This window comes from Acipenser ruthenus, chromosome 26, assembly GCF_902713425.1.
Source record: "Acipenser ruthenus chromosome 26, fAciRut3.2 maternal haplotype, whole genome shotgun sequence".
NCBI classification, from domain to species: domain Eukaryota; kingdom Metazoa; phylum Chordata; class Actinopteri; order Acipenseriformes; family Acipenseridae; genus Acipenser; species Acipenser ruthenus.
The window spans coordinates 8,257,850-8,285,173 of NC_081214.1; the positions used below are offsets into that span (position 1 = coordinate 8,257,850).

At 40.9% G+C, this 27,324-nt stretch overlaps 1 protein-coding gene across 2 annotated transcripts in view; it reads right to left on the reverse strand.

The window, feature by feature from the left end:
• Window positions 1-1,127: 1,127 nt before the first annotated feature.
• The window catches only part of LOC117430700 (probable E3 ubiquitin-protein ligase DTX2), a 29,151-nt gene continuing 2,954 nt past the window's right edge, over window positions 1,128-27,324 (reverse strand). Inside the window, exons 2-9 of one of the 2 annotated variants that reach the window (XM_034051063.3) lie at window positions 26,493-27,090; window positions 13,971-14,029; window positions 8,419-8,532; window positions 5,918-5,985; window positions 4,425-4,583; window positions 3,490-3,651; window positions 2,914-3,003; window positions 1,128-1,639 (exon numbers count right to left, since the gene is read on the reverse strand). In XM_034051063.3, the coding sequence (XP_033906954.3) occupies window positions 1,412-1,639; window positions 2,914-3,003; window positions 3,490-3,651; window positions 4,425-4,583; window positions 5,918-5,985; window positions 8,419-8,532; window positions 13,971-14,029; window positions 26,493-27,090 (1,478 nt within the window). In that variant the 3' untranslated portion in view covers window positions 1,128-1,411. The remainder of the gene's footprint in view (window positions 1,640-2,913; window positions 3,004-3,489; window positions 3,652-4,424; window positions 4,584-5,917; window positions 5,986-8,418; window positions 8,533-13,970; window positions 14,030-26,492; window positions 27,091-27,324) is intronic. The other variant, XM_034051064.3, reaches the window with a different exon arrangement.

The following is a 27,324-nucleotide window of genomic DNA, read 5'->3' on the forward strand; positions in this document are numbered from 1 at the left end:
GTTACAAGAATCCCTGTGCAATCGGTCTCTCTGACTGGTGTAACTTTTAATGCACGCTTCTCGTTAACCAACAGCCTTTCCGTTGGTCTTAGACGAATGTGCACATCATTTTAATATGGTGTGCATATGGATATGTGTTTATATTTTGGTTATATTAAGTCTTTTATTTCATTTGGTTCATTAAAAAATAAAAAATAAAATAAAAATCTACATCTACAGGAGCAGCTGGGTGAAGAAGCCACTCACTGTCTGGGTGTACTTCAGTCCCTGCAGTGTCAGCACAGTCTCACGTTCCCAAACGCTCTCGGCTCAAGGCCCCCTATGATTTGAGGCATCCCGACTGAGGACCCCCACCTGAAATGTTCCTTTTGATACCTTTAGGAGAGAAAGGTTGCTCTTAGTACCAGTAGAAGTACGACTGCTTTCAATACGTTCAGGGTCATTTCTCAGACGTTTGAGAAACTGCTCCATAATTACTGTACTCAATAATACAGCACTCTGTACTCTGTCTGACTGAAATGCAACACAAACCTGCCTAAAGGTAAGCGGGAGCAGTACGTTCACTGTATTTATGCAGGGGTTAGAAAATATATCAAGAACTTCAACCAAGAAACCACACATTGGTACCCATATCAAATGACTGCAAGTTACATGATGAGTATTTTAGGCATGATAAATTGTCACACTAAGGGGATATTCTTTTACTGCAGTCTATCAGACCTACACCTTTCTGGAGCCATTTTGCACTCTGTGGTGATCAACAGTTGATGCCTGTGAAAACACAACAGTCTCCCTGCACACGCAGGCACACACACACCCCAATTATTCACTTACACCACGGGCAGGAAACCCAACATAACACAAGCAACTGCAACAATCAACCAGGATGCTTCCCTTTAAAACTGAGGTTCTCACACTTTTTTGTTTTGGGAGGGCCCCTTTATAACCAATTTTGAATAGGGACCCCCGACTAGAAACAGACTAAAAGGCCAATCAGAAACAGCAGAGATACGTGAATGTAAATGTTGAAGTGTAACATTGTCTCGAAGTATCATAAGGCTCATCTCTCACCACAACTCTCTGCTTTTCGTACAATATTGCCAAAGGAAAAAAACAAGACTCAAGTATATGTTTCAATGTACAGTATATTAAAATGGGTAAGCATCACAAGGACAACCTCTAGTCACAACAGGGAAAAATATATACTGTACATTAAATACGCTGTTTTATAAAAGAGAAAGTTCCAGTATTTCATGGGGAGCACTGGGCCAATTGCCAGTGAAAAACCTCAATGGTCCTCCTATTAGTCTAGTCAAACTGTGGTGAGGTCCCCTATCAGAATGTGTTCCAGGATCTTGGTGTGGTTCCTCTTCATCAGTCCTCACCCCCCCGACCATGCCTCCTGCCAGGCTCACTGCCCGTTCACACACTCCTCCGTCACCCCCTGGGATGCCAGCTCTGCCAGCACATTGTCCAGGTAGTTGGGGTCGGGGTAGCCGTGCCCCGACACGTTGGACAGCATCTCTGTCTTGTGGTGTATCTCGTTCCACACCACCGTGTCTGGCTCCCCCGTGGTGCTGGAGGTGCCCACGGTGAAGATGAGCCGCCGGTTCCACGCAAGCTTCAGCAGCTTCAGGACCTGCCAGGGTGAAGCAGACACGGGCGGCATTACACACAAACACAGAGTCTCCCTCCAGTCCAATTAGCACGAGTCAGCACTACAAAATACCATAGAACAGTCTCAATGGACACTATAAAAAGAGAGGAAGCACCATGGTTCTAAATGAACATTGGAAACATAATCAATGAGTGAGGGGAGACACAAACAGAGGGACAATTATTATTATTACAGAGTAGTGTTTGTAACATGCCCCAAATGCTAGTTCCTGACTCCTCCATAGCTACACCTCACCAGAAGAATCCAGACCCAACTTATGGGTCGTGTTACGGTGAAATAAAATAGAAATAGAGAACCTTATGATGCCATTACCTACATTAGAAAGTTTTAAGTAATACTAAATGACACTAAATACATTCAATTACATCTAAAGTTAAGTGCTGTGGTTCCAGCGAGTCAGTCCACATGCTGGGTACAAACCTACCTGCCTGTGGGTGTTCCCTTTCCCTGACATCAGAATGAGTCACGAGGCGCTTTAGTAATATTTGTCTACTCTTGCCTTGGGTTAGTATGCAATTACTTCCCTGACTGAATTCTTAACACATTATTTACTTTGTAACAAACAAGGGCATTCTTCTGTCTGTGTGAACTGCAGTGTAAAATTACTGTTGCATTCTCAGACTTTGCATGCTCTGAACAGAGCTGTATCCAGTGCAAGACTGCCCTCTAGTAATCATGCAAAGGTACTGCAGCTCTGCGATTTGAAGGAGTAATGAATGTGCAGTAAAAATCTTAATGTGATTATGTTTTGATCCCATAAATCCTAGTTTCCAATACATCCTCTTTTCATCATCCAGATACTTGAAACGCTCAATCAGAAGATACACAACACTGCAAACAAGAAACCAAGCTTGCAGTGGCAATGCAGTTTAAAACAAAGGGGTTGATTTGGTCAACCTGTATGCACATGGAGGACCAGTGCTTCCTTTGTGTTTGTTCAAAGAATAATGAAACGTGATAAAAGGAAGGAACCAGATTAGTTTGCAGAGATGTTTTAGGAGGCATCGCAACATTCCTCTGCTTGTCTTATTTAGATACTGGAAGACAATGAGAAGGGCTGCTTGTTGAAACATTCGTCATTGAATACATCAAGTTTCCTTTTGTATTTATAAAGTATTTGATAATCTGGAAGATTATTCCTAGTGTGCTCAGGTGTCACTAATGCTGATGAAGCCCCTCACGATGGGATGAGATCACACAGGCCATGGCGGCGCTCCCTGGCTGTGCTCTCTTACCTTCCTGCCCTGGTCGCTGTCTGGCAGGTAGCAGTGCCGGGGAAATCCTCGGGATGAGAACGGCTGGCCAGGGTTTGGGTGCTCAGGACCCTGAAACACAGTCAGGGGAATCTCATTGTAAAAGCAGTCAGTTTCACTAGTCTTCAGTTAAATACCAATATGTATTGGGGTACATTGTGGGCAGGGGCATTTGTCGCACACTTGACCCCACTACTCAGACACATCCTGGTATGCCGGACAAGATAAAACTGCCTATCCTCAAACACATCTAAACTGTGATGGGAAAGAAACCCATGCACTTGAAATCTATATAGTGAACCGATGTGTGCATGGCATGTGAAATTGATGGAATTATTTCCAGCAGAGGTGGAGCCTCAGTAAACACCCTGCTGCCTGCCAGGGCCTGTCCCTGCTTCTTCACGGAATGCTGGCTTAGCAGCTGCACGCCTCTGTTTGCACAGTTTCTTGTGCAAAAAGTGGACAGAGTCCAAGCCGCTTTTATTAAACAACGGAGAAGCAGCCATTGATGATGTGTGCAGACAGGCAGGGTCAGAAGCTTGTTGTGTCCCCCGTTACCTGCACTCCAGGGGGGATGTTATAGATGATCTGGATGGTCCCGCAGTCAGGATGGCCCGGGAGTGACTGGGGGATGCTGTAAATATCCATCTTGCCCTTGGGCTGCGTTCCTGTTTTCTCTCCGTAGATTGTCTTGCACGACGGGCACTGCAGACTGCCATCCTGGGAGGCAAAAAATACACAATTTACAGAGATGGCAAATAGAGGACTGTCCCACGTAAATCAAGCCACACCGTTTACAGAGGGCAGGTACAAGTGGAAGGGATAGCCACAGGGCAGGATGATAGTTTAGTAAGAAACCACTCGGGTGAATAACTTGTATGGACGTGTGCCTGTCTTTCTATGTAGGTCACACTTACATATATATAGAGATCAAGCTGTGATCAAACTTTGCCAAGACATCCCTTATTACAAGCAGAGACTTCTCAGAAAACATTCTGGTCATTTCCATTTTGTGGATGTTTGGGTTTCTGCAGTTGCGGGGGATACTGACATACTTGCTATATTTAAATGGATCTATTGTTGCAGCACTAATATGAATAAGGATTCTAGCTACCTATCTATGACAAACTGCCACATTTCACATTTTACCTAGTGCTGGGAAGCAGTATATCAAAGAAAAGGCAGGACTGATGTTATGTACCTGCCAGTAGAAGGCTCTCAAACAGAATATTAGCCTAAGAAAATGCACTGAAGTGACAGCAAGTGAAAGCCATGTTGGAATAGTGCTATAAAGCAAGGGCTGGATAGCTAACACACACTGCTATGGGAAGTAAGTATAACAAATGGATATAGGTTACACTTTTACCACTAGGGAGCCCACATCACCCAGTGATATAAATAAATACGTTAACTCGTTTCAACACTGGAGACATTGAAAAAGGAAATGCCTGCCACTGCATTGATGGTATTTTTGTGGAGTTTGTAACAGCTACCTTGGTTCCGTTGTCGTACATGGCGAGCATGCAGAGCAGGTGGAAGACGTGCCCACACTTTGTAAACTTGCCCACGGCGCTCGGGGCGATGGCCTGGCTCCCCGACACCCCGTCGTACCCCGAGGGAGAGCACAGCCGCTCCATGCAGATCATGCAGTCCTGAAACAACCACATGGAGGAGGGGATTGGCAACGGGATCCATTAAATAGATTGTAGCAAACAAAATCATTCCATCAACTTCACAAGCAATGCACATCCGTTCACTACACAGGTCTAAATGTGCAGTTTTGAAAAATAAATAAATACACACACATATTTATATTTATATATATATATATATATATATATATATATATATATATATATATATATATATATATATATAAAAAATGGGCCATTTACTTCAGTCTTTAATTAAACTCCTATTTTTTGAAAGAGGTAAAACTCCTGTTAATTTTACAAAACTAGAATCAAGGTATCACATCTCCTTCTCTTTGTCCATCTCTGGACTAATACGGCTACCATTTCATCTATCAATTAAAGAATGTAGGAAACGCTTTGAAAGTATGGCCAGATCTCTCGTACTATACCAGGTCAATACAATCTCTGTTGACTGGCCTTGCTTTTTGATGGTCTCGTACCTGGAGAATTAATAATAAATCAATCAAGGCTTTGGTATTAAAACAGGTTTAATTTCTTCCGTCTCCCTCAGCCTAGTACTTTGACTCTGTGCAGCAGCGAGTGTCTTTGAAATCTGCACTGCACTTTCACCATTCAACCCAGTCATCCTTGGATAAGAGATTCGAACCTCACTAGTTTGGATTAAATGTTCTTGCCGAGAAACAGCATCTAGAAACACTAAAAGAAACTTGAATTTAATGAGAATTTTTCGACAAGTTATGGATGACAATCAGGATGTGTTCTATATGTTATAGACACCTAACATTATTAACACTGAAATGATCCAGAGCTGGATGTAGAATTCACAGTGCATGTCAATGTGTAACTGTCTCGCACTTCTTAACATTCGCTCTGCATCCTGTGAGCTCAGCGGCACCATCTGGCACAGGAGCCAGGGAGGAACAGCCCTGTTGCCATGACAATATGGGGCCTGCAATACGATGTGGTTGAGGAAGACTGTCTTGATTTTTAATTTTCTTTAAAAACCTACAAGTTAAATTAGAGGGACATGGTGGATGACAGCGGAACATGCAGATAGAATGTCTAACTTAAATAAAAAAAGTAAAAGAAACATTGAAAAGGTAAATAAATCTGTAAAGGTTGAAAAGGTTTCCTATAACAGTAAGGTCTTGTTCACTAGTTTATACTCCCTATGAAACCTGGACTGTAAGGGCATTACTTTGGGGTGGCCTGAATTAAAGAAACAGAAGATCTTCCCGATTCTGAAGGGGGCCTGTGCTAATGTCATCCTCACTAATACGTGCTGCAGAGAAGCTGCAGTTATAAACCCAGTTGACTTGCTCTGTTCCTACCTCTTCAGGAGGCACCTCTATTTTCTCCATGTATTTCCTGATCACCTCTTCGGGTTTCTGCGCTACAGCTGGGGGTGGGGGGCACAAACACACACGTCAACACCAGAGCCTTATGTACACATTTCAGTTCAGTTAAACTAAACATTTACCCATTCACTAAACTCAGAGTTATCAGTTCATTCTGCATGTTATGCAATTTCTTGAGCAAGTTATTTAAAGTACATTCTGTATTGCTTACTAAATGGGAAACATCATTTTGGAAATGCAGGGTTTAATTGCATCATTTCTTAATGTTTTATTTTGTTGTTGCATGACCCTAGATGGTACTTGTTTGTAAACTTGGCCCAAGCAATGTGTGTACAGTTTAACTGTGCTTGTACTCGCTTAGCTCTAAATCCTACCTAACCAGTCTCTAGACCCCTCCAAGAATACAAGCAGAGTAGGCTTTCTGGAAACAAAGCAAACAGCATTTTGTTTTCAGAATGAGTTTCAATGTGCAAATGCATTCTCATGTAGCATTGATAATCTTTTACCTAACTTTGTATATTAATCTGGGCGCTGCACTGTAGCCTGTTGAAATATGAAAAGCAGAGTGGAGGTGGATTAAAAAAACGGACTCCTGTTTGTAACACATGGAGGGGGGGGGGGGGGGGGGGGGGGAGGGTGTATAGCTACCGTTTCTTTTGTCTTATCACAGAGCCTTTTGTTTTTTTATTTATTTATTATAATATTGAACTTTAGATTGTATGTACAATGTGTATTCATGTTTATACTCTTTAGTTCTGGTAATATTAAACAGTGTGAAGAGGTTTCATTGTGCCTGACACTTGTTCGTACATTGGCCCCTTTTGCAAATTTAATTTCTTATATGGCTATTCCCTATATTCTAACATGGCCGTTTTTGTACATGTGAAATGTTTGTGGACAGATATATTACTGCAAGGGGGGAGCTAGTAGCGGTTGATACAGAAAGCTACAAGTTTAATGTATAAAAATACGATACACACTCGTCTACAATAACCCCCGCAAGAATCAGGGCTGATAAGATCAGTAGCGGAAAAGCTACTGGTGATGTCACTGCTCAGAAACGCGTAAAGCCATGCTTGGTGTCTGTGGCTTTGTTCGTCCATTTCCAAGTAAATGAAACCAATGTCTGTTTTCTACACCGTGGTCGCCCACACAACACCCTAAAATGTGCGTTCCACACACATCTCCTCCTAAGAACATGAACACAAACGACCAGTGTGTTTTTATTTGGCCTGTCCAAGATACAGCCTTTAAGTGATCAGTCAACTAGATGCGAGTACCCATGCAAAACTGAACTTTCATCCAGGTCAGATTATCAATATATAACAAGTTCTAACTCCTATCAGCAGAATCTAGACTCGGATGAGACCACATTTCTCAACAGTTGGATGTCTCAGTTCTCCAAATATAAATATGACTGGTACATGCAGGCCCATGCAGAATATCATTTCAAACTAACATTATTTTTATCTTAACGCTTTTTAACACTCTTTTTCTACTCTAGATCATCATAAGTTCTGACATCAATTCAATCTTTATTGAAGTATGGATTGATCTTCTAAATGACTTCTCATAAGCATTTTTTCCACAGGTTTGGGGAACAGCTTTTGACAAATCTTTTAAAAAAGAAGTCAATTTTAAACTAGTAGTCTTTCAACCTTATTGTTTTGCATAATTTGTACCGTGTATACAAATAAATACAAATTCATAAAATCCTTTCTTGGAAACAGAAGCAGATGCAGATTCGATTTGCATGCCGCATGCCTGCAAATGCATTTCCAGAGACACATAGCATATAAGGCCTCTTTGCGAGCTATTGTGTCAGCAGTTAATTAGCAAAGCACATTACTGCTGCATCAAGAAGGGGTGAAGATCCAGAGCATTGGGCCTTACTCAAAGCTTCAGCTCAAGTTATTTAATGAATAAAATACAGTTCGATTCACATGAAACTGTTCTAGCCTGGTGCTGGCTGCTTTAACTACGAAAGCTTTTTTTAATAAAAGATTTTGAAACGAGTCTTTAAATAACTCAGCAGTTAAAGCTTTCTAAATTGAGCCCATGTGTGTCTTTTTTTTAATAATGCAATTTGTTGCTGTTTATTCCTTGTGTGCTGATTTTTATTGCTGTTAAATTAAGAGAAAGCTGCGTTTGGTGGATAATTGTGTTCCAGTCAAGTAGTAATTCTCAATGTGGAGTGCACTAGGAAAAACAGAACAAAAATGAATTAGATGTAAAAGACATCTTCTGTATCACTTTAAAAGGTGCAATAACCAATGCTTTAAAAAATATATTGTAGTTTTTGCTGTGGGATCTTCTTGGTATTTTAAGTCAGGTGAATACAAACTCCATTAAAAGAAGAAATCTCAATTTTGAAAGCGCTGGTTATTATTCCACCTTTAAAAGACCCTACCACAGACAGAAGCAACGAGGACTCAGCGTAGCTGAAGCGTGGAAACAGAAGCCAGAGTAACTACCTTTCCTGGGCTCTTTCTTTGCCCTCCTAACGGAGCTGTGGTTTTTGGTTTGTGGAGGCGTGCGTGAGAAGCACACGGGAAGTCCGGCTGCCGACATCAAAATAGCCGTCATGCCTGAGAGCCGTCGAGACATGCAGAAAGAGGAGATGAACAAAACAATGGGACACAAATTAAACTGAGTGCGAAAAACAGAAGAAAAGCTCTTCATATATGAACGTGTCTATGTGACATGAGCGTGAATGATCACATTTGTGCGTCAAAATACTCACTAGGGCCCAATTTTGCTGGATTTAGAGAATACTAATGCCATACAAAATGCACGTGGACCCATTTTTATTCTGATTCATCATTAATGATCTGGTTATCAAATCAACAGAATTGTTCCACATATGCACTATTTATTTAATGTATTTATATATTCTACCCCCCCCCCCCCCCCCAGATAAAAGTTAATTGAATTGGACCCAATGAAACACAGGTAGACAGAGCTTCTCACATGCAGCCACAGCACTATACAATGGTGTTGGCAATGTTACCGGCGATACGGATTTCTTGCAGCCCATGGTTCGGGGGATTTGTAGGAGGCTGTGTGGTCCAGTGGTTAAAGAAAAGGGCTTGTAACCAGGAGGTCCCCGGTTCGAATCTCACCTCAGCCATTGACTCATTGTGTGACCCTGAGCAAGTCACTTAACCTCCTTGTGCTCCGACTTTTGGGTGAGACGTAATTGTAAGTGACTCTGCAGCTGATGCATAGTTCAGCTGCAGTTAAAGGCGTCTGCTAAATAAACAAATAATAATAATAATAATAATTTGCCTTCATGTTCCTCCCTTGTTTCCTAGGTTACCTTCTATTGACCAGCAGAGTTGAGGTCGATTTCTGTCTTTCAATTCCAATTCCATTTTAAAATCAATTCCCAATTCCAATCACTTTTTTAAAAAAAAATTAGGTCGTTGCCAATTATTTTTATAATTTTCACCCCAATTTGGAAATGACCAATTATTTTTAGGCTCAGCTCACCGCTACCACCCCTGCGCTGACTTGGGAGGATGAAGACGAACACACGCTGTCCTCCGAAGCATGTGCCTTCAGCCGACCGCTTTTTTTCCCCACACTGCGGACACACCATGCAGCCACCCAAGAGCTACAGCGTCGGAGGACAATGCAGCTCTCGGGCAGCTTACAGGCAAGCCCGCAGGCGTCCGGCCAGACTACAGGGGTCGCTGGTGCGCGGTGAGCCGAGGACACCCTGGCCGACCTAACCCTCCCTCCCCCCGGACGACGCTCGGCCAATTGACCGCCGCCCCCTGGAAACTCCCGTCCTCGATCGGCTGTGGAATAGCCTGGACTCGAACCGGCGACGTCCAGGCTATAGAGCGCATCCTGCACTCCACGTGGAGCACCTTTACTGGATGCGCCACTCGGGAGCCCCCCTCAATCACCTTTTAAAATCAATTCCAACACATCATTGATCGAAATTGCAATTAGCAGTATTCTGTTAAAATCACAAAGATTATTAGGTCTCTAAAATATAAATTCCAATTCTTTCGAAGTTGGAAATTGATTAATTGGAAATGTAATTGGAACTGAAAAACAGAAATTGACCCCAACCCTGTTGACCAGTACAATGTAACAAGGGCTGACCAGTATAATGTATTAAGGGCTGACCAGTATAATGTAGTAAGGGTTGTAAAGATCTTTTGGTTTGGGATCCTGTACTCCTGTTGGAATCCAGCAGTCCTAAAAGCCATTGCACACCGATCCCTGGCCTAATCCCAATGCAATGCATGAAACGACTGCCTGAATGTTCATCGGACAAACATGCATGTTTTGTTATTGTGCCATGCAACACCAAATCCTAACTGCTTCATGAAAGTGATGCAGTGGTTTTTAATCTAAATTATTTCGATGTGCATTGCAAATGACAGCAACCATTGACATTATAAATGATCTAGTACAGAGTGCATGCAATAATATTTGGGTAGGGGCGAGTTACTGTTTTTTTTTTTTTTTTTTTTTTTTTTTTAAACAATTTATTCATTTTTCAATTTTCTCCGAATTTGGAATGTCCAATTATTATTCAACCTGGCTCAATGCTGCAACCCCTGAACTAACTCGGGACAGACGAAGACCCGCAGTTAGTGAGCTTAACCAAATTAGAGAGAAATCTGTGATACTGTGGCTCATTCGACACTAACGACTGCTTGATAATAGACCATTTTTTGGGCAATAGCACCAACTATTTTTGATCAGGTTATCCAGCATTCCCCAACTGGGATATTTTGAGCTAAGGGTTTAATAGAAGAATCTTCAGCACAATGGGAGGAGTAGATTTGTGAGGTCCAAACTGATCTCATTTGTGATTACGGCTCAAATATGTAGAAATGCTTATGCAGCCTCACACTATACTAAGAAAGTGACCAGCAATCCCAATCGTATCACAAGTCCATGCTCCTAGTCTGGGTTTATAGGGAAGTCACGTTACAGTGATTGTCTGCAGCGTGCATTGTTGACTGGTTATTTAAGTTTGCAAGCCCTATTGTAATACAGTACAATGAGAAACTAAATATGATTCCTTCTGAAAAAGGCATTCATTCAAGCAGCTAGTGTTTTCTGTACTGGTTGGATATTAAAATGATCATTAACTGCTGCTTTGTAATCGTTAAGTGGAGACTATACCACATATAGTTTCCAGTATATTTTTGCCATCAAGGACCACAAGTTTCTTACTGATGTTTATCGATATGTTTCAGGTAACGCTGAGTCTACAAAGAAAAACTGGCTTCACCTTGAGGGGATTACTGTAATACCTCTGATATGTGGGATGCAAAACCTCAGTTATTACAGCTACAATTCACTTTAGGTTGGTTAACCACAGTTCAATAAAGGCCAGCTTGCAAAGCCGGTGAATAAACAACAATACAAGGTTGTGCCTTGTGTCTATTTAGGTCTCTGGTTTTAGGTTTAAAACAATATAAAAAACATCCCCAGAGAACATGAAATTATACAATGGAGACTACTACTTATTTATATTCACTTCTCTCCCTCTTGGTTCATGGTGCAGTTACTGTATTTTGTTGCCATCTGTGCTGTAATTTGATTGGTTCTCAGGATGCCTGAACAGATCAAAGTTGGGCAACAGCAGAAAGATCCAGTCAATTCTCTTTTCGGGCAGTAGGAAATAAATAAAGTCCAGCTCAACATTGATTTTGCACAGCTACAAAAATCCAGGACATTTCTAAACACTGAAAAAGGGAATAACAGAACACAGAAAAAATATCAGAAATTAGAGCGCACAGTAATGTGAATAAACAGCCCACCAATATGTAAAAATGTAATACATATGTATGGACAGGAATTCAGAAGAGAATGCTGTAACTAAGTTTTATTACAACTGGATACGAGGTTCACTGGATAGTGGAAAGAGTGACCTATATACAAACTTTACATACGGCGTCTCAAACGCTTTCCTCCACATTATTAATAATACAAAATAAAATAATAAATATATCTGTTATTTGAAATCAGATATTTTAAACTCTGAAGTTGTTCCACTATATTCCCAGCGGTGAATTGAAAAGAACACAGATTATACAGAAACATCATAACAGATCTAATCCTATCTGTCTAGAACGAATTCAGCGAGACCTTTCACTCTGTCCACCAGCGAAGAGCAGGAAAGGCCGAGCACCAAAGACTCCCAGACATTGAACTAAAACAAAACGGCTGCCATGAACCTCACTTGGACTATCAGTCGTAGCCCCTTCCTTCCTGCCTGTCCTCAGCTCTGTGCTGTATCCACACGAGGGAAAACAGACTGCAGCTTCAAATAGACAGGATGCAGCAGCTTGTTGCTACACAGGTCATAAACACAGTGAAACCTGAATTAAACAATCACCAAATGAACAAAGGACTTTTGTAACAGAATATGTGTACACTCAAAGCTCTTAAAAGAAAATTATTTGACAGCCTAGATGTCTGTCTCAATGTCTTCTTCCAGTCCAATAATTTCATTGTTTATTTTAGTACACATTGTATATATGGTACCATACAGGGGTTTTATAGTTAAGTGATAAGACTGGTTAACTGTACGGCTGAGCCGTGCAGACATATAAAAAAAAGAAATTCCTTTACGCTGTTGGGCTTATCACAGGATATATAGATATACTGAAGCTAGTAAATCGTGGGAGCCATATAGATGTAAGTGAGGCAGTCATTTCCTCTGTAGTGTAATTATCGGTAAATATGTACACTAATCAGTCACTTGGGGCAAATTTATAAAGAAGTACAAGTTAGGGACCAACTTACACAACGAAAAAGTAAAACAAATTGAAATTGTGCAATTAAAGTCCACATGGTTACAGCAGTGATTACCAATACTTATTCTAGCCGCTGCGCCACTCTGACCCCTTTGACAAAACTTTAAAGAGTAAGTAGCGTGGTTCCAAAAAATACAGTGTTATACGTCCCCACGTGTTGCTACAACTGTTTAAATAACATACCTGTAATTTCTCTTTTCATTGTTAACATCCTGATAACTTTTTGTACTTATAACTTTAAAGTCTGTTTCAAAGCTCTTTTCAAAATGTCTGCTGTAGTGCACTCATAGTGTAAGGATTATTGCCCACATTGTCAAACAGGTAACACAGTGATAACGATCCATGATGTGGTACGGAACAGAAAAGCCAGAGCACTAAAGTATTTTTTTTTTTATTTTTTTTTTGTGTTATTCCTGCAGTGATTTAGAGGACCCACTCAATCTCAAGCCCCAGTGCAATAGAATGGCCATTTTGAAAACAGCTTTGAAAGACTTTAAAGTCAGAAATGTAAAAAGTTGTCAAAGAAATGACGGGTGCGTTATTTAAACAGTTGCAGCAACACGTGGGGCCGCGTAACGATGTACTTTCCGGAACACCGCTACTTACTCTTTAAGACCTTGGTGGTGGTGCAGACAGCTCATATTTGTTCTTCTTTGACAATCAATGATTCTGTGACTTTAGTGCACATTTCTAAACAATCTGCAGTTTAAAAGATGCACTGAGAATTCAAAGACAATTGAATTCAGACTTTTTGCGATTGTTTGATTTGCCATCAAAGTGATTTTTTAATGGTGACCAAGCCACCACGATACATTAGATGTCTTAATATACATTTTAATAGATCAGGATGTGGGACCCTCACTATAAAGCTCTGTATTCAATTCATGCAAATACAACCGCTATTTAAATCAATAAATGTGTTAATGTTCTAACTGGGAGAAACAGACTGAAGAAGCTCAATTGCACAGCTAGAGGTGTTGTCTTTAATAACTTTTGAATAGTGTTGGCAGGATTGAGATCCGTTTGGATCAACTGAATACATCCCTACTACAGCTTTAAGGAGTTAAAGCAAATCAAACCAATACAAAATGTTATCTTGGTTAAACACAGCCTGGTGACAGATGACTTCAATACCTTCAATTCACTTTCCTTTCCTGCTCCTACCTTTGTGTTGACACATAAGAACCTTTAACAATTAGCAGGAAAAAGTTTTGCAATTGAAGAGACTGATTTACCTGCCAGGGCTGAGTTCAGGTTACCAGGTCCATTGAGCTGCACAGGGACAGAGGCGACACTGAAAGAGAACAGAGCACAAGCAATGTGAGAAGTGAACTAAACCACCACCACAACATACTGGGACAAAACAATACATGTAACGCGACAAGCTCACGCAGTATCTCCGTACATGTATATCTGTATAGACAATCCGTCTTCAAATACATGAAGATTTTAATGAGCAATCTCAAAGTGGCATCCCAAATATTACATTTGTCCTTCATTTCACCCCCCAGAAATGAGCTTTCATCAAATTACTGGGTATAAGCAACTAAATGTTCCCTGCATCACAAGCAAGCAATGTGTTTTTCATTAACATTTTTCATTCATTCACACCCTTGCATTTTCTTGGCACTGCAATAATTGACTCCTGAAGTGTCTGTAGCTACCAAACCAATTCTAGAAATGTTATATATAGGCCTAGGTCTCAAGTGTATAGTTTTGAAAGATGTGTGTTTTAGGAAATCTGTATTTTAAAACATGCTATCTGGTTCTACACTCGGTTATAGAAGTCTCTGTTAGCAGGCCGTGCTTTCTGATAGTCTTGCACTTTCATGATCACCTGTAGAGTGAAATTGTCCCAACCCCTTCTCAGCATTCTTTCTTGTCAGTAACCAACCAGCTGCCTCCTCTACTGACTGACATACATTGTAAACAATAATACCCCTTCGCCACTGGCACATCCGACCCGAGGGCTCGGTACGGTATGGGTGGTTCTCCACTGGCTATTCGTCGAGCCGAGCGAGAACCAAACCATGAAACTCCGGCCTCACAAGACATCTGAATCTTGTTTGGAGCTGAGCCAAGCCAGGGGCGGGGTTAAGGATTTTCATCATTACGTTGCATTAGTCAGTACACTCCAGAAAGACAAACAACAAATATGGCGTGCAGCGAGTGTGATGAGAGAAAAGTACAGCCTTGGGACGCTGAGGAAGTGCAGGCTCTCGCTTCTCTGTGGGCAGATAGAAGTGTTCAGGAAGACCTGGAGGCGTGCGTCAGAAATGAAAAAGTTTGTCCAAATTTTTGATGATTTGAAGCAAATGGACATAAACCGTGAGTACGGTACACTTACACACTCAAAAAAACATATAAAATCATATAAAAATAAAAAAAATGCAGAAAATAAAACAAATTCTAAACTTATTTACAAAAACACAGTAAAAAAATACCGTACAGCTTTTATTTATTTTTTATTTAAGCACCCAAACAAGGGATATCTTTGGCAAATCATAGTAAATCGATATAATCTGTAAAATTTGTGGATTATAAAAAAATTCCTAGATATATTTACAAAATATAGCGATACAAGATACAGCTGTACCGTTGGTCGATTCATTTTTGAACACCATTTGCTTGCGCATGTTATGGCAAACTCAGTTAATAACAATAATTAATAACAACTGTCTTTCGTTGCATGTGACATCAGTAGCATGGCTCGACTCTGCTGTGGAAAAACAGCCCAGGCTCCACTTAACAGCACTGTGAGGGCTCAGCTGTACAGTGAAAAATAGGCAGAAGATGCAAGCGTAACAGATTCAGGGAAGGGAATTCAAGCAAACTGAGAACTCTCTTACTTTCATTAGCGAATCCACAACAGTTGTCAAATTTAAAAATACCCTTAAGACACACTTATTCTGCGCTGTATTTTATTTATTTTTTTAACTCTTTGACTCTACGGCAGTCTGTATAGTTTATTATAATGTACTGTACTTTTATGATGATCAGTTCTCTATATTTACCTATTTTATTTATTTATGTATCTATAGAATTGTAACTGATTATTATTCTTTGTTTTGTAATGTTGATTTGTGTTTGTTCTGTTTTGTACAGCGCTGCGAGATAGGTGTGAAAGGCGCTATAATAACTATTATTATTTATTATTATTATTATTATTATTATTATTATTATTATTATCCAGTGTACATGTTTGCAATATTATTTTTGTCATAACTGTACACCGGCGATCTCCATCAAGTCAATAGAACTGCACGACAGGTATGATTTATGAAAGTGCTTTATTTGCTACTAGAGCATATTTGGGGAAAAAAAAACCCAAAACACGATTGAAATGTGTAATATTATTGGCTACCACAAGAAAACAAACAAACAAAATGAATTCTTCGGAGTCACATCCTGCCTTGCCTGCAGTGCATCTCTCTGCAGGCCCACAGCCCCAAGGACAGGCCAGCAAGAGGCAAGACGAGGCTGGAGCTTCATACAGCCAGCCAGCTTCGTATGGCCAGCGATCTTCATACAGCCAGCCAGCTTCGTATGGCCAGCGATCTTCATACAGCCAGCCAGCTTCGTATGGCCAGCGATCTTCATACAGCCAGCCAGCTTCGTATGGCCAGCGATCTTCATACAGCCAGCCAGCTTTAGTCCTTGCAACATGCTTTCAAATTATAAATGTTTTGTCTATGTCATGAACCTACATGGGAAAAAAGAAGGTCAAAATGATCAGGTAAATATACCACCTCCAGACCCGTTCTCAGCACTGGCAAGAGTAAAGCTCTGCATGTTCACAGCACCTGCCCAGGCACCATATTCACATGAGGTTTATATATCAACCACAAATGGAGGAAACATCTCTCCAGAATTATTTAAGCTGGAATCACCCAGTCTCCGCCACGACTGCAAATTTTAAAATTAGACCCGTGAGCAATGAGAAAGTTCTGCGCTGGAGACAATATCTATCCACTGTTCAAACATTAGAAGATGGTTCTGCTCTTACTTCTGTAACGCTTTGGCTGATCTAGCCTATGTTACATATTTCTGTGGCAGGCAACAAGACAGGATGCTCCTGAATTCGACTGCTCAAAAAAATAAAAAAGCACAGTATTTGAGGACTTGCAATGAGAACCATTACAAACACAATAATAATAAATCAGTTAAAAAAAAATAATTACATATGAAGCTACCCTATCTTTACGAGTCATTCAGAATTATATTTATACATTTACTACACTTATTTATAAAATGTACGTTTATTACATATTAATTGTAAGTGTGTAAAGTCTGTTTTTAACTAATGTCCAACACCTCTCAGACATTTTGACCGAGGGTTTTGGGATTCCAAAGCTTAATAAACACTCTTGAGTGGAGCAGTGAAGATAACTGTGAGCTACCAGAGGCAGTGACTTTAATGCAGAAACTGTTTGCGTACAGTCAAACAGAAAGCCAAGGCTATGACAGTGATGGTGAAGATCTGCAGCTACGATAGTGGAGACCGAGGTTGTTTGCGACCCTCTTGCTGGGAAACAGCTGGCAAAGCCAGTGTTGGTTGCTGTGGCTTTCAGGCTGTGTTAATCAGTTTCCAGGTAATATGAAACCAAACAGAGTGAAATTGAAAGGTGTGAGGTTTCACTGTGCTAGCAAACTCTAATCTCTACAGACTCAGGCAAGAGAGTTCTCATCACCCTCACCAGGCAACCTTGAGCAACAAACCAACAAGCAAGACATGGTACGGATTACAGGCACCTCGAGTGCTCTGCATAATGTGCACATGTGGAAGGATCACGGCAAGTTACACACATGAGGTTCCAAAGTGTGAAACTGCAGGATCATCATCTCCAAACACCAACCAGTTATTACCGCGATATTATCAATATTTGTTCAGTCTTATTTATTGTACTGAAGAATTGTTCTGGTTAGTTATACTTTTACATTTGGAGGAAGTTATTCCAGATACTGTAACTCAATCATTTTAATTTACTTTACCATGATATGAATGATATGAACAGCTCATCTGACTTCTCTAAAACTGCTCCTTGCCATTTATTTTGTCCGTACTGTTGATATGTGTCATGGTCCTCAACTTCATACTGACAGCTCGAATTCTAAATCTACAGCTGTGGCAGGGGATGGATGTTGGATATACTCATTCTATTTATCAAAACATACAGATTTAATGAATTTTTACTGACTCGAGAGATATAATTTAAAAAAAAAAGCTTAACAAACACTCCTGATTATCTGGAGCAGTGTAGTGAACTGATACATACCAGAGGCAGTGAATTTTATGCAAAAACTTTTGACGGTTTGATATTTTTATATTTAAATGGCTCTGCGTGTCTGAAAGTTATGCGGTTGTCCGTTTGACTTTTCCTAAATACATGTATTAAATACCCTGACGGCGTTTGAAAGGCAGTATCATGAAAATAAGGAATTTATAATCCTGCCAACCTAGAACCCACGGAGCAGTCATTTTGACTGCCTTTTACAATACATGTTGTTATCGCTACTGGCCCTGGCAGTCATCTTCCTTCGTTTTGTACAAGGAATGCACCGGGGAAAATATCAGTAGGAGAGATTTCATCTTGAAGCTAGCCACAGCGAGTTTGGCAGAAACATTTTGATCAGAAAACTGCAAAGCAGCAGGCTGTTGCAGCTCAACCTGGATTCTGTGCTACACCGAGTGACACATGCAAGAGAAAACATATGTTACTTTAGTTTTAAATTAAAAAATAATTTTGTTTTTACAGTTTTGTATGTACATATACCTGTTTTTTTTTTTTTTAAGTAGTGCTTTATATGTGGCAAGTTAGAAAAGAAACCCTTTTATGTTTAATTGTTCATTTAAATACAGCGTTTCGGCTGTGCAGAGGTTTGATATATCGTGCTTGAATAAAACTTGAGCTGTATCTGATAGTTTGTCTTTCATTTTAATACTTATGTTGTTTAAAATGTAACAGTGGTTTTAGGTATGCGTATAACCGCGGTGGTTCTAGTGTTAATGAATAAAAACCTAAATTTAAGACGTCCTTAACTAAAAACTAGAACAAAAAGTGTATCCTTGGAGTCAACGAGGTGCTCAACAACTAAGAAACCACGAAGTAAAAAATAACTTAAATACATGAAAGTAAGATATGCTAAAAATAAGTTAAAAATGTCAACCCCTCACCTTGGAGGATGCAATAGCTAGAACATCTGATTTTGTTAAAAGCTGTTGTGCAGCTCACATGTGATTGCAGCGATTCAGAGCTCTTGAATTCTAGTACTGTGCTTCCTACCAGCTCATCAGCTGCTGCTGTTGAATGTGTCGGTGTTGAAATGAAGCCAGGCATGGCCATTCTACCTCCCGACAGATCCACTGGGGTTACTCAGCAGCGCTATGACACTTCCACACATGGTGTGATAAAAAGCACGTCTGCTGGTGCTGGGACAGGGAAACAACAGCCCACTAAATCATTGCTTCCTCTGCAAAAACACCCTGCTGTCCAAGAGTCCCTGTCTCTCTCTCTGCCTCATTTCCTGTCATGATCAGTTATGACAGTCAGCCTCTTCTGCAGGCAGTTACAGGGCTAATCTATGAAACTGCAGGCAAGGCAAATGTAAGGAATGGACACAGACTGCAGCATGATAAGGGGCGGAGCAGTTTGAGCCATTACAAGTTTTACTGTCAGCTTCATTCGGTTAACCAAGGAACGAAAGACAGCCTTAATTAAAATTGCAGCAATACCAGAATGCCAAAAAGTGATAGTGACAAGACAAGAGTCACAGCCCAAGCTGTTACCGGCAGGGATTAGAGACTCAGAGAGAAGCTGCAGTGAAGCGCTGCTGCACACGTTTAATTCACAAACAACACACAGGAACAAACAAACTGGGCACGAGGGCCAAAATAAAAGGTTTACACAAAACAAGCAAACATAACATAGGCTGGGCATTCGCCTTCACTATAATTACACAGGTCAAAACTCCCTTTCCCAAACAAAGGATTTCTGTTCAATTACCTTATTGGGGAATAGCCACCTGCGATTGCTGGCAGGGACAGAGTTAACCCCATCCCTGCCAACCTTACATTCCTACATGCGTTATTTACACAAGCAGGGCTTTTGCCCTGCCACAGATATAATATTAGCTTAGCTTGTATCCTCAGAAAATGTAATGATGATTACAATTTAATCTCTAGCTTAGCTGTACCTATTATTTTTTACAGTAGAATGGTTGTGGAGACTTTATAGTTGGGGATAGTTTTAAGCTAAATTATACTTTTAATATGGAACTATTGTGGTGTGTGTATATGTCTGGGGGCTGTAACATTAAAAGTATATAATTTGGGAGTGTGGAAGGGGATATATTAGACTTAAATGAACACAAAACATTAGTCTGCAGGATAACTGGTCGTATCGCTACAACAAAACTCCCCTGCTATGTTATGAAGTGCTAATTAAGCACCCATAAAAACACTGCAGCCTATTGCGGGCATACAGTATCTGCATGCCAGCAACTTTGAGAAGAGACATCGTCTGCAAAAAAACAAGGCTGCAGCTGTGATCCAAGCTAAACACCGAGAACATTGTCAATGCCCTTGGACTAAGGTAGGAAGTCTGAATTCAGGCCTTGGCATTTGACTAACTTTAGTAAAACACATCCTCTGCCACGGCAGTTATACAAAATTAGAACGGTCAGTATTATGAAAAAGGAAATCAGTATGACCATACAAAAGGCACCAGCTTTGCAGATGTATAACAATTTCTTATTGGTCAGGTTTAGATGTTTCGCTATGGATTGGTGACCATCACAGATTCGAAACACAACTATAGGTGGGCGCCACTAAAGGGACAGGGATTATTTTTATATATTCTATGTTACCATGGGAACAGACCCCTAAACTGGAAAAAAAAATCAATCCTGGTATTGGTTCCGTTCATACGTATGTACAAGGTGAATACATTTATCAGACTCCTACCTACGTCATCACTGCCTGCGCCGCTTCATGTCAACAGCTGCCATACTTATAACTAACAACAAGCCTGTAAAGCACACAGTCGTATGTTGCGTTTAGTGGGAGAAACAACACAATTTCACCTACTACCTATAAACACATTTCTCTCTAAAGCATAGCAGTGTAAACCTGCGCAGACATAACTACGAATGCACCATTTTCTACAGCAACGCATCAAAGTTTACACAAACAAAACAGAACTAGAAGGGAAGAAACACTGAATATATAAAATAATAATAGGGGTCAGAATATATTACCACACAAAAATATGTCTGTCGCTTCTAATTATTATTATTATTATTATTTATTTCTTAGCAGACGCCCTTATCCAGGGCGACTTACAATTGTAAGCAAATACATTTCAAGTATCACAGTACAAGTAATAATACAATTAATGCATTTAAACTACAGTACAAGTGGAATCCTATTGCTTTCCTAACATTCAGTGTAGGTTCAGCATTTCATTCTAACACAGTACATTAACTCCTCTGTCTCAATCTCAGCACAGGCTGCGCAGCTCTGCTGGCAGGTGATGACGTCACTCTGACAGTTCCCTCAGCTCAACTTCACAGAGTGGCCCTGCGTCTACCGCTCACAGGCGAAATAACTCTAAACCCAAGCATTTATCATTTAAATGGAAAACAAACTTTGCTCAATTATAACTCTTCTAATAACATATCACAGCTAAGGCTGGACTACAATTTTTTAACAATTACATAAGTATACTTTCAAATAAGCACTTCATATGACAATATGAGTTAAGCAGCTCAGTTACTTAACAAGGTTCAAACTCTGAGGTTTATCATACGCGTGTTAAAAGAGCAATTTAAGAACTATTTTATCAATTTCTATATGTTGTAATTACAATTCATTACTCTAGTTGCACAAGGGAAAGGTAATGAAATTATACTCAACGGTTCCTTGAAGACCCAAGTGTCTGCAGAATAAATCTTCCGTTGTAGTTAAAGTTTCACTTTGTTGCCACAAATCTTCAAACCCAAGTTGGGGGCGCCTTTATCTTCAAAACCCAAGCTGGGGTTTTCGCACATTTCCCGTGTGTTCCTTTATCTTCAAAACCCAAGTGGGGGTTTCACACACGTCCTGTGCATTTTCTTCTTTGAATGCTTCGCCTCGCAGGCAGACACAGTCTCGTTATGCTGTGTGTTTTCTTCTTTGAATGCTTCGCCTCGCAGGCAGACACAGTCTCGTTATGCTGTGGTTACAACTGGAAACAGAAGCTTGTATCCGAGCCGGGAATGGTTCTTTTTGACACGTAGATAAACTGACATGCAGACGGGTTTTTTTCCCCTATCAGCAGGAGTCCTGAACACAGAGCTTTCTTTGACATTCGTTTATTGCAGGGTACAGAATCTTCTTGCAGTCAAGAGGTATGAAGTTTAATGCTATTTTCTCTTATGAAGTCATGTTAGAAAATTCTGGCTGCAAGTTGCCCGTTCTTACAGGACTTTCACATAAAGACCTATACATTACCCCTAACTGTCTTCCATTGTTTTGGACAATGGGTTGCCTCACCCTGCATAGGATGTATACATGATCTAATTATGACTTCCTTCTGCTGTCTCCATCTTTCATTTCCTCCATAAATTCTACATGGATGCTCCGATCTCTTTATGATCCTGTAGAGCCTCTTTGTGTTGGGTTCAGTTGAAGTCCACTGGTCAGAGAGCTCACTACCCCCTCCTTTGACTTCCAAGAACCCAGCACAATAGTTCACATGCTGCCCTGCATACTGTGCGCTCAAGAATGAATCCAGAAGATTAGTTCAGATGTGTACTTCTATCAAAAATAGTTATTAATTCCAGGCAATTGTGGCTACAGTGGGTTTGCAGCGATCCTGAATTTCTAAAAGAATACTGTCGAAACTGACGGGTTTCATTTGCTGTTGATGTCTGTAGCAAAAAAACTACTTAGTCCAGCAGCAGACCCCACAAATTGTTTGAGGTACCCAAACTGGCAGTACAACATTTGTCAACATAGTTTAAAATGAAGCTCTGGGTCTCAGAATAAAGAATCTGGATGATGCCGCCTCAGAAAACTTGTGTGAGCTGAGAAATCTGCAATGAAATACCCCTATACCCTGCTCCAGCCTGCATGCACTTAAACTTTTTTTTTGGCCCATAAAATCACATTTGCATGTACTACTTCTTTAAAGGCAAAATATCATGTATATTTACATAGACAAGTGTTCCACACCTGATTAGTTCACAATTCACTGTTTGTGATTGGACGATGAAAGACATCACTTCTGGGATCATTTTAATATGCATAATCGGTTCCTCATTGTGATGCAATGTTACAGTGAAATTATTGTACAAATTCTTAAGATAAAAAAGTGAATATATATGCTGGCAAGACCTATGGTCAATGGAACAGAGCAGGATCAGTTTCCTCATCAGGTCAACATATGATGTTCTCCCATCACCACAGAACCTAAACCTCTGGGTAGGAGAGGATCCCTCATGTCCTTTGTGTTCATCACCTGCAACATTAAGGCACATTTTGACAGGATGTAAGGTGGCTCTTAGCCAAGGACGGTTTACTTGGCGCCATGACCAGGTGCTGCGATGTTTGGCCTTAGCATTGGAAGACAAGCGTAACATGACCAATAAGTTGCCACCTGTTCCATCAAAACATTACACACAAAAGACAACATTCCTCCGCCCAGGAGAGCAACCACCAAGAAAAGGTGTTAAAACCAATCCTCGCCCAGGACAACTGGAAGCTGCTAGAGACTGGAATATGCTGGCAGATGTTGGTCAACGGCTTATTTTTCCACCTGAGATTGCCACCACTAACCTTCGACCAGATATTGTCTTGTGGTCTGGATCAGCACGCCTTGTTCACCTGGTAGAGTTAACAGTGCCATGGGAGGACGCTGTAGATGAGGCGTATGAGAGGAAGAAACTGCGGTATGCTCAACTAGCCACTGAAGCGGAACAGCGAGGATGGAGAGTTCGGGTTTACCCAGTGGAAGTGGGTTGTCGAGGATTTGTGGCACACTCTACAACCCGGTTTCTCAGAGACGTCGGATTCAGTGGCCAAGAGTTGCGTCGCACAGTGAAGAACTTATCTGAAGCAGCAGAGAGGAGCAGCAACTGGCTCTGGTTGAGACGGAAAGATTCTGGCTGGGGACAGGTAAGTAAGCTGGGCTGAGTTGAGTGGGGGACGGAGGGGGGTGATGCTGGGACGCCAGAATCACCGTCGAGCCCTCTTGAGGTGTCGTGGGCTAGTCGACGAAACACTGAGGATGGAAGGTGCCCACTTGAAAACCCCAGAGATGTACCCTACTTAGCTCAATCCAGACGGTTGTCATGCTGATGCGCTGGGGAGGCCGCACTTTGGTTGATCCCCGGAGCCAGCATCGCAGCCGTTGTGTGTGCTGATGCGCCAGGGAGGCAAAATAAGCTGATCCCTGGAGCCAGCATTACACTTCAGCCATTAACACCAGACAGAAGGATATCTACATCATCATATGGAAGGAAACATAAATGGATGGAGACGCATATGGATCACATTAGTTTACTGTAAAGCTACGTCTTAGTTGGTGCTTATCTTGGCGAGAGCCGAGTTCAAATCAGCATGAAGTTTTAACATCTACTCTCGTGTAATGGAAATCAAATCTTTACAATTATTGTTTTATATGCTCTGTAATAATGCATTACATGTTACAGGTATGTGAAGAAATGTCACAAACAACTGACACTTATTAATGTGTGTAGACAAGCCAGCTATAACGCAAATCTACAAATGTCTGTCAGATGATAATTCTGAATCCTTTCAAACACAGAACATGTTGACATTAATAAGATGTTCAATAGAATATATAATATATATACATTATGACATGAGTGAAAACATTTGGCAGCAAAGCATTTTCTCTTATCACTGATAAATATTTTTGTAAAACTAATCCATATTGCTTCGTGCAATATGGATTTACACACAAGTTATGCTAAACTTATGTTTTGTTGTGTACATTTTCATTGACCTTTTATTTGTATTTTTATTCTTGGTTGGGTTTTCCTTTGTTTTCTTTTCACGCCTGTAATTTTTTGTTTAATTTTGTTGAAATAAATAAAATTGTTCACACAAAAATAAGTTATGACAAATAAAAGTGAAATATTCAAAGATATTATTTATATAATAATAATGATGACGGGACACATCAATTGCCTCTGTATTAAATGATATTTTAGTGACACTTGAATCTAAACATTCATGTTTGATAGCGAATGGAGTTATAAAAAGAAGACTTATTTCTTAATGCAAGACACAGAAGGGCACCTTCATTTAAGACCCCGCTCCAAAAAGTACACAGGTTTTATGCAATGGCATCATCAAATCAAATTGTATAGACTCTGATGGTTAAGTTGGTGTATAATAACCGGTTGTACTACCGGTTTGGGTTGGTTGCTCCAAAAATATGGCCCTTTTTTGGCCTCTGCTGCTGTACTAGAGAGTATTTTGAGAAGTGAAAGCATGTTTAGCATGCAGGTGGTACAGCAGACTAGATGCACTTCTGTGATACTGGAACTCACTTTGACAATAGATACAAGTAACCCTCTTTCTATCCAATGAACCATCAGAAAGTTTAAAACGTCCCATTCACAAGTCCTTCAGTTTGAGTGCTTTGCTACATAATGCGGTTCCGTGACTAAGTTTATATTCAAATGATGAAGTCCAGGGATGCACTAAAATGGTGCCGCAGAAAATGAATGCTAGAGGGACAAGACAGGAGTGCGATTAACATGTTAAAAATATGAATCTCCCAAAAAACGAATGCGTTAATCACAGCCGTTAACTGCGGTTAATTGACAGGCCTAGTGGTAATATATTCTGACCAATATATTATTCACTATTTATTTTTTGTATTTACTGCACCCAATTTCAGCACTGTTTTTCTACCCAGTTTAGAATGTCCAATTATTTTCTCTCATCTAAACATCTCAGGACCCAGTTCACTTCTCATTGAACTTTAAGAGAACACTCATCCACACGCACAGACATGTGAACAGGCACCTTCTTATATAAAGAGAACACTCATCCACACGCACAGACATGTGAACAGGCACCGTCTTATATAAAGAGAACACTCATCCACACGTACAGACATGTGAACAGGCACCTTCTTATATAAAGAGAACACTCATCCACACGCACAGACATGTGAACAGGCACCTTCTTATATAAAGAGAACACTCATCCACACGCACAGACATGTGAACAGGCACCTTCTTATATAAAGAGAACACTCATCCACACGCACAGACATGTGAACAGGCACCTTCTTATATAAAGAGAACACTCATCCACACGCACAGACATGTGAACAGGCACCTTCTTATATAAAGAGAACACTCATCCATACACACAGACATGTGAACAGGCACCTTCTTATACACCATTTTTCATCCAATTACTGATCGCACAACCCCAGCAACACTTAAAGGTAACAAAACAGCTAATTAAATATCTGTTGCTTGGAATTATTATTCTTCAATTACGTTTTTATATTCATGTACAGAGATTTTCAGCTCGGGGAAGCTGGAACCTCAACATATGATCAAACAAAACAAAGCTCTGCTGCTTGTGTGTTTTTTTAATTATTTTTTTTTTAACACAACAGTGGATAAGTGTTTTCACAAAGGACCCCTAAGTAATCCCGCTGATCTCAATCCTGTGACTAGCAGCTGCAAATCCCAGTGAGTGTTTAGTACGAACGCAGAGCGCTCCCTACCTCAACCCGTTGGAGACAGCTGACTGAGCTGCTGCTGTGAAGGTGCCTGCCGAGGCTGCTGGAAGCCAGGGGCCGCCCCAGGCCGCGCTCCCCACCGAGAGAGGCCGCTTGGTGGGGTAAGGGGAGTAGCTGGCTCCAGACTGCACCGCCGTTGGTGCGGATGTCCGGCTGGGGCCGTGGAGAACGGGTCGGCTCATCTGCGCTTGCCCGAAGGAGTGGCGAGTGCGACTCATGATGGGGCCGGTGGCGCTGTTGGCCAGACACTGTTGACAGGAGCAAGCTGGGCCGGAGTGGATCACAGAGGCTGTCGGCCCGGGGGCCGGGGGGTAGGGAGCAGAGACCTGTCTCCTGACTTGCCTCCTGAAGCTGGTAGCCTTGTTGATCTGGGCCAGGGCGGTCAAGTCCACTAGGTAATTGTGGCCCAGTTGCCCCAAGTCTGCGCCCTGCTGGCGGGACTGGTAAGAGTTCTCCAGGAGCATGGAGACGTTGATCTCGTAAGGGGTCCAGCCCCCTTGGTCGTTCGCCCACTCCCAGGTCACTCCGCGGGCCACTGCGCTCGACTGAGGCAGCAGGGTCTGACGGACACAGCGCATCTTACCTGTATAAAGGAAGGAGAGGAGATTAACAATCTTATTATTAAACCTGTTACAAAGCACAAACCCCATTCATCTATGTAAAATGTAATTCTTATGAATTCATTAGTATTATTTTATTATGGGGTTTTTACGAGGAGCCATTATTAACATGTACCGGGTTGTATTACAGACCCCAGAGACTGAAAAGTGTAAGATTAAAACCCACTTCCTACGAGCCCAGGGTAATCAGTTTCTAA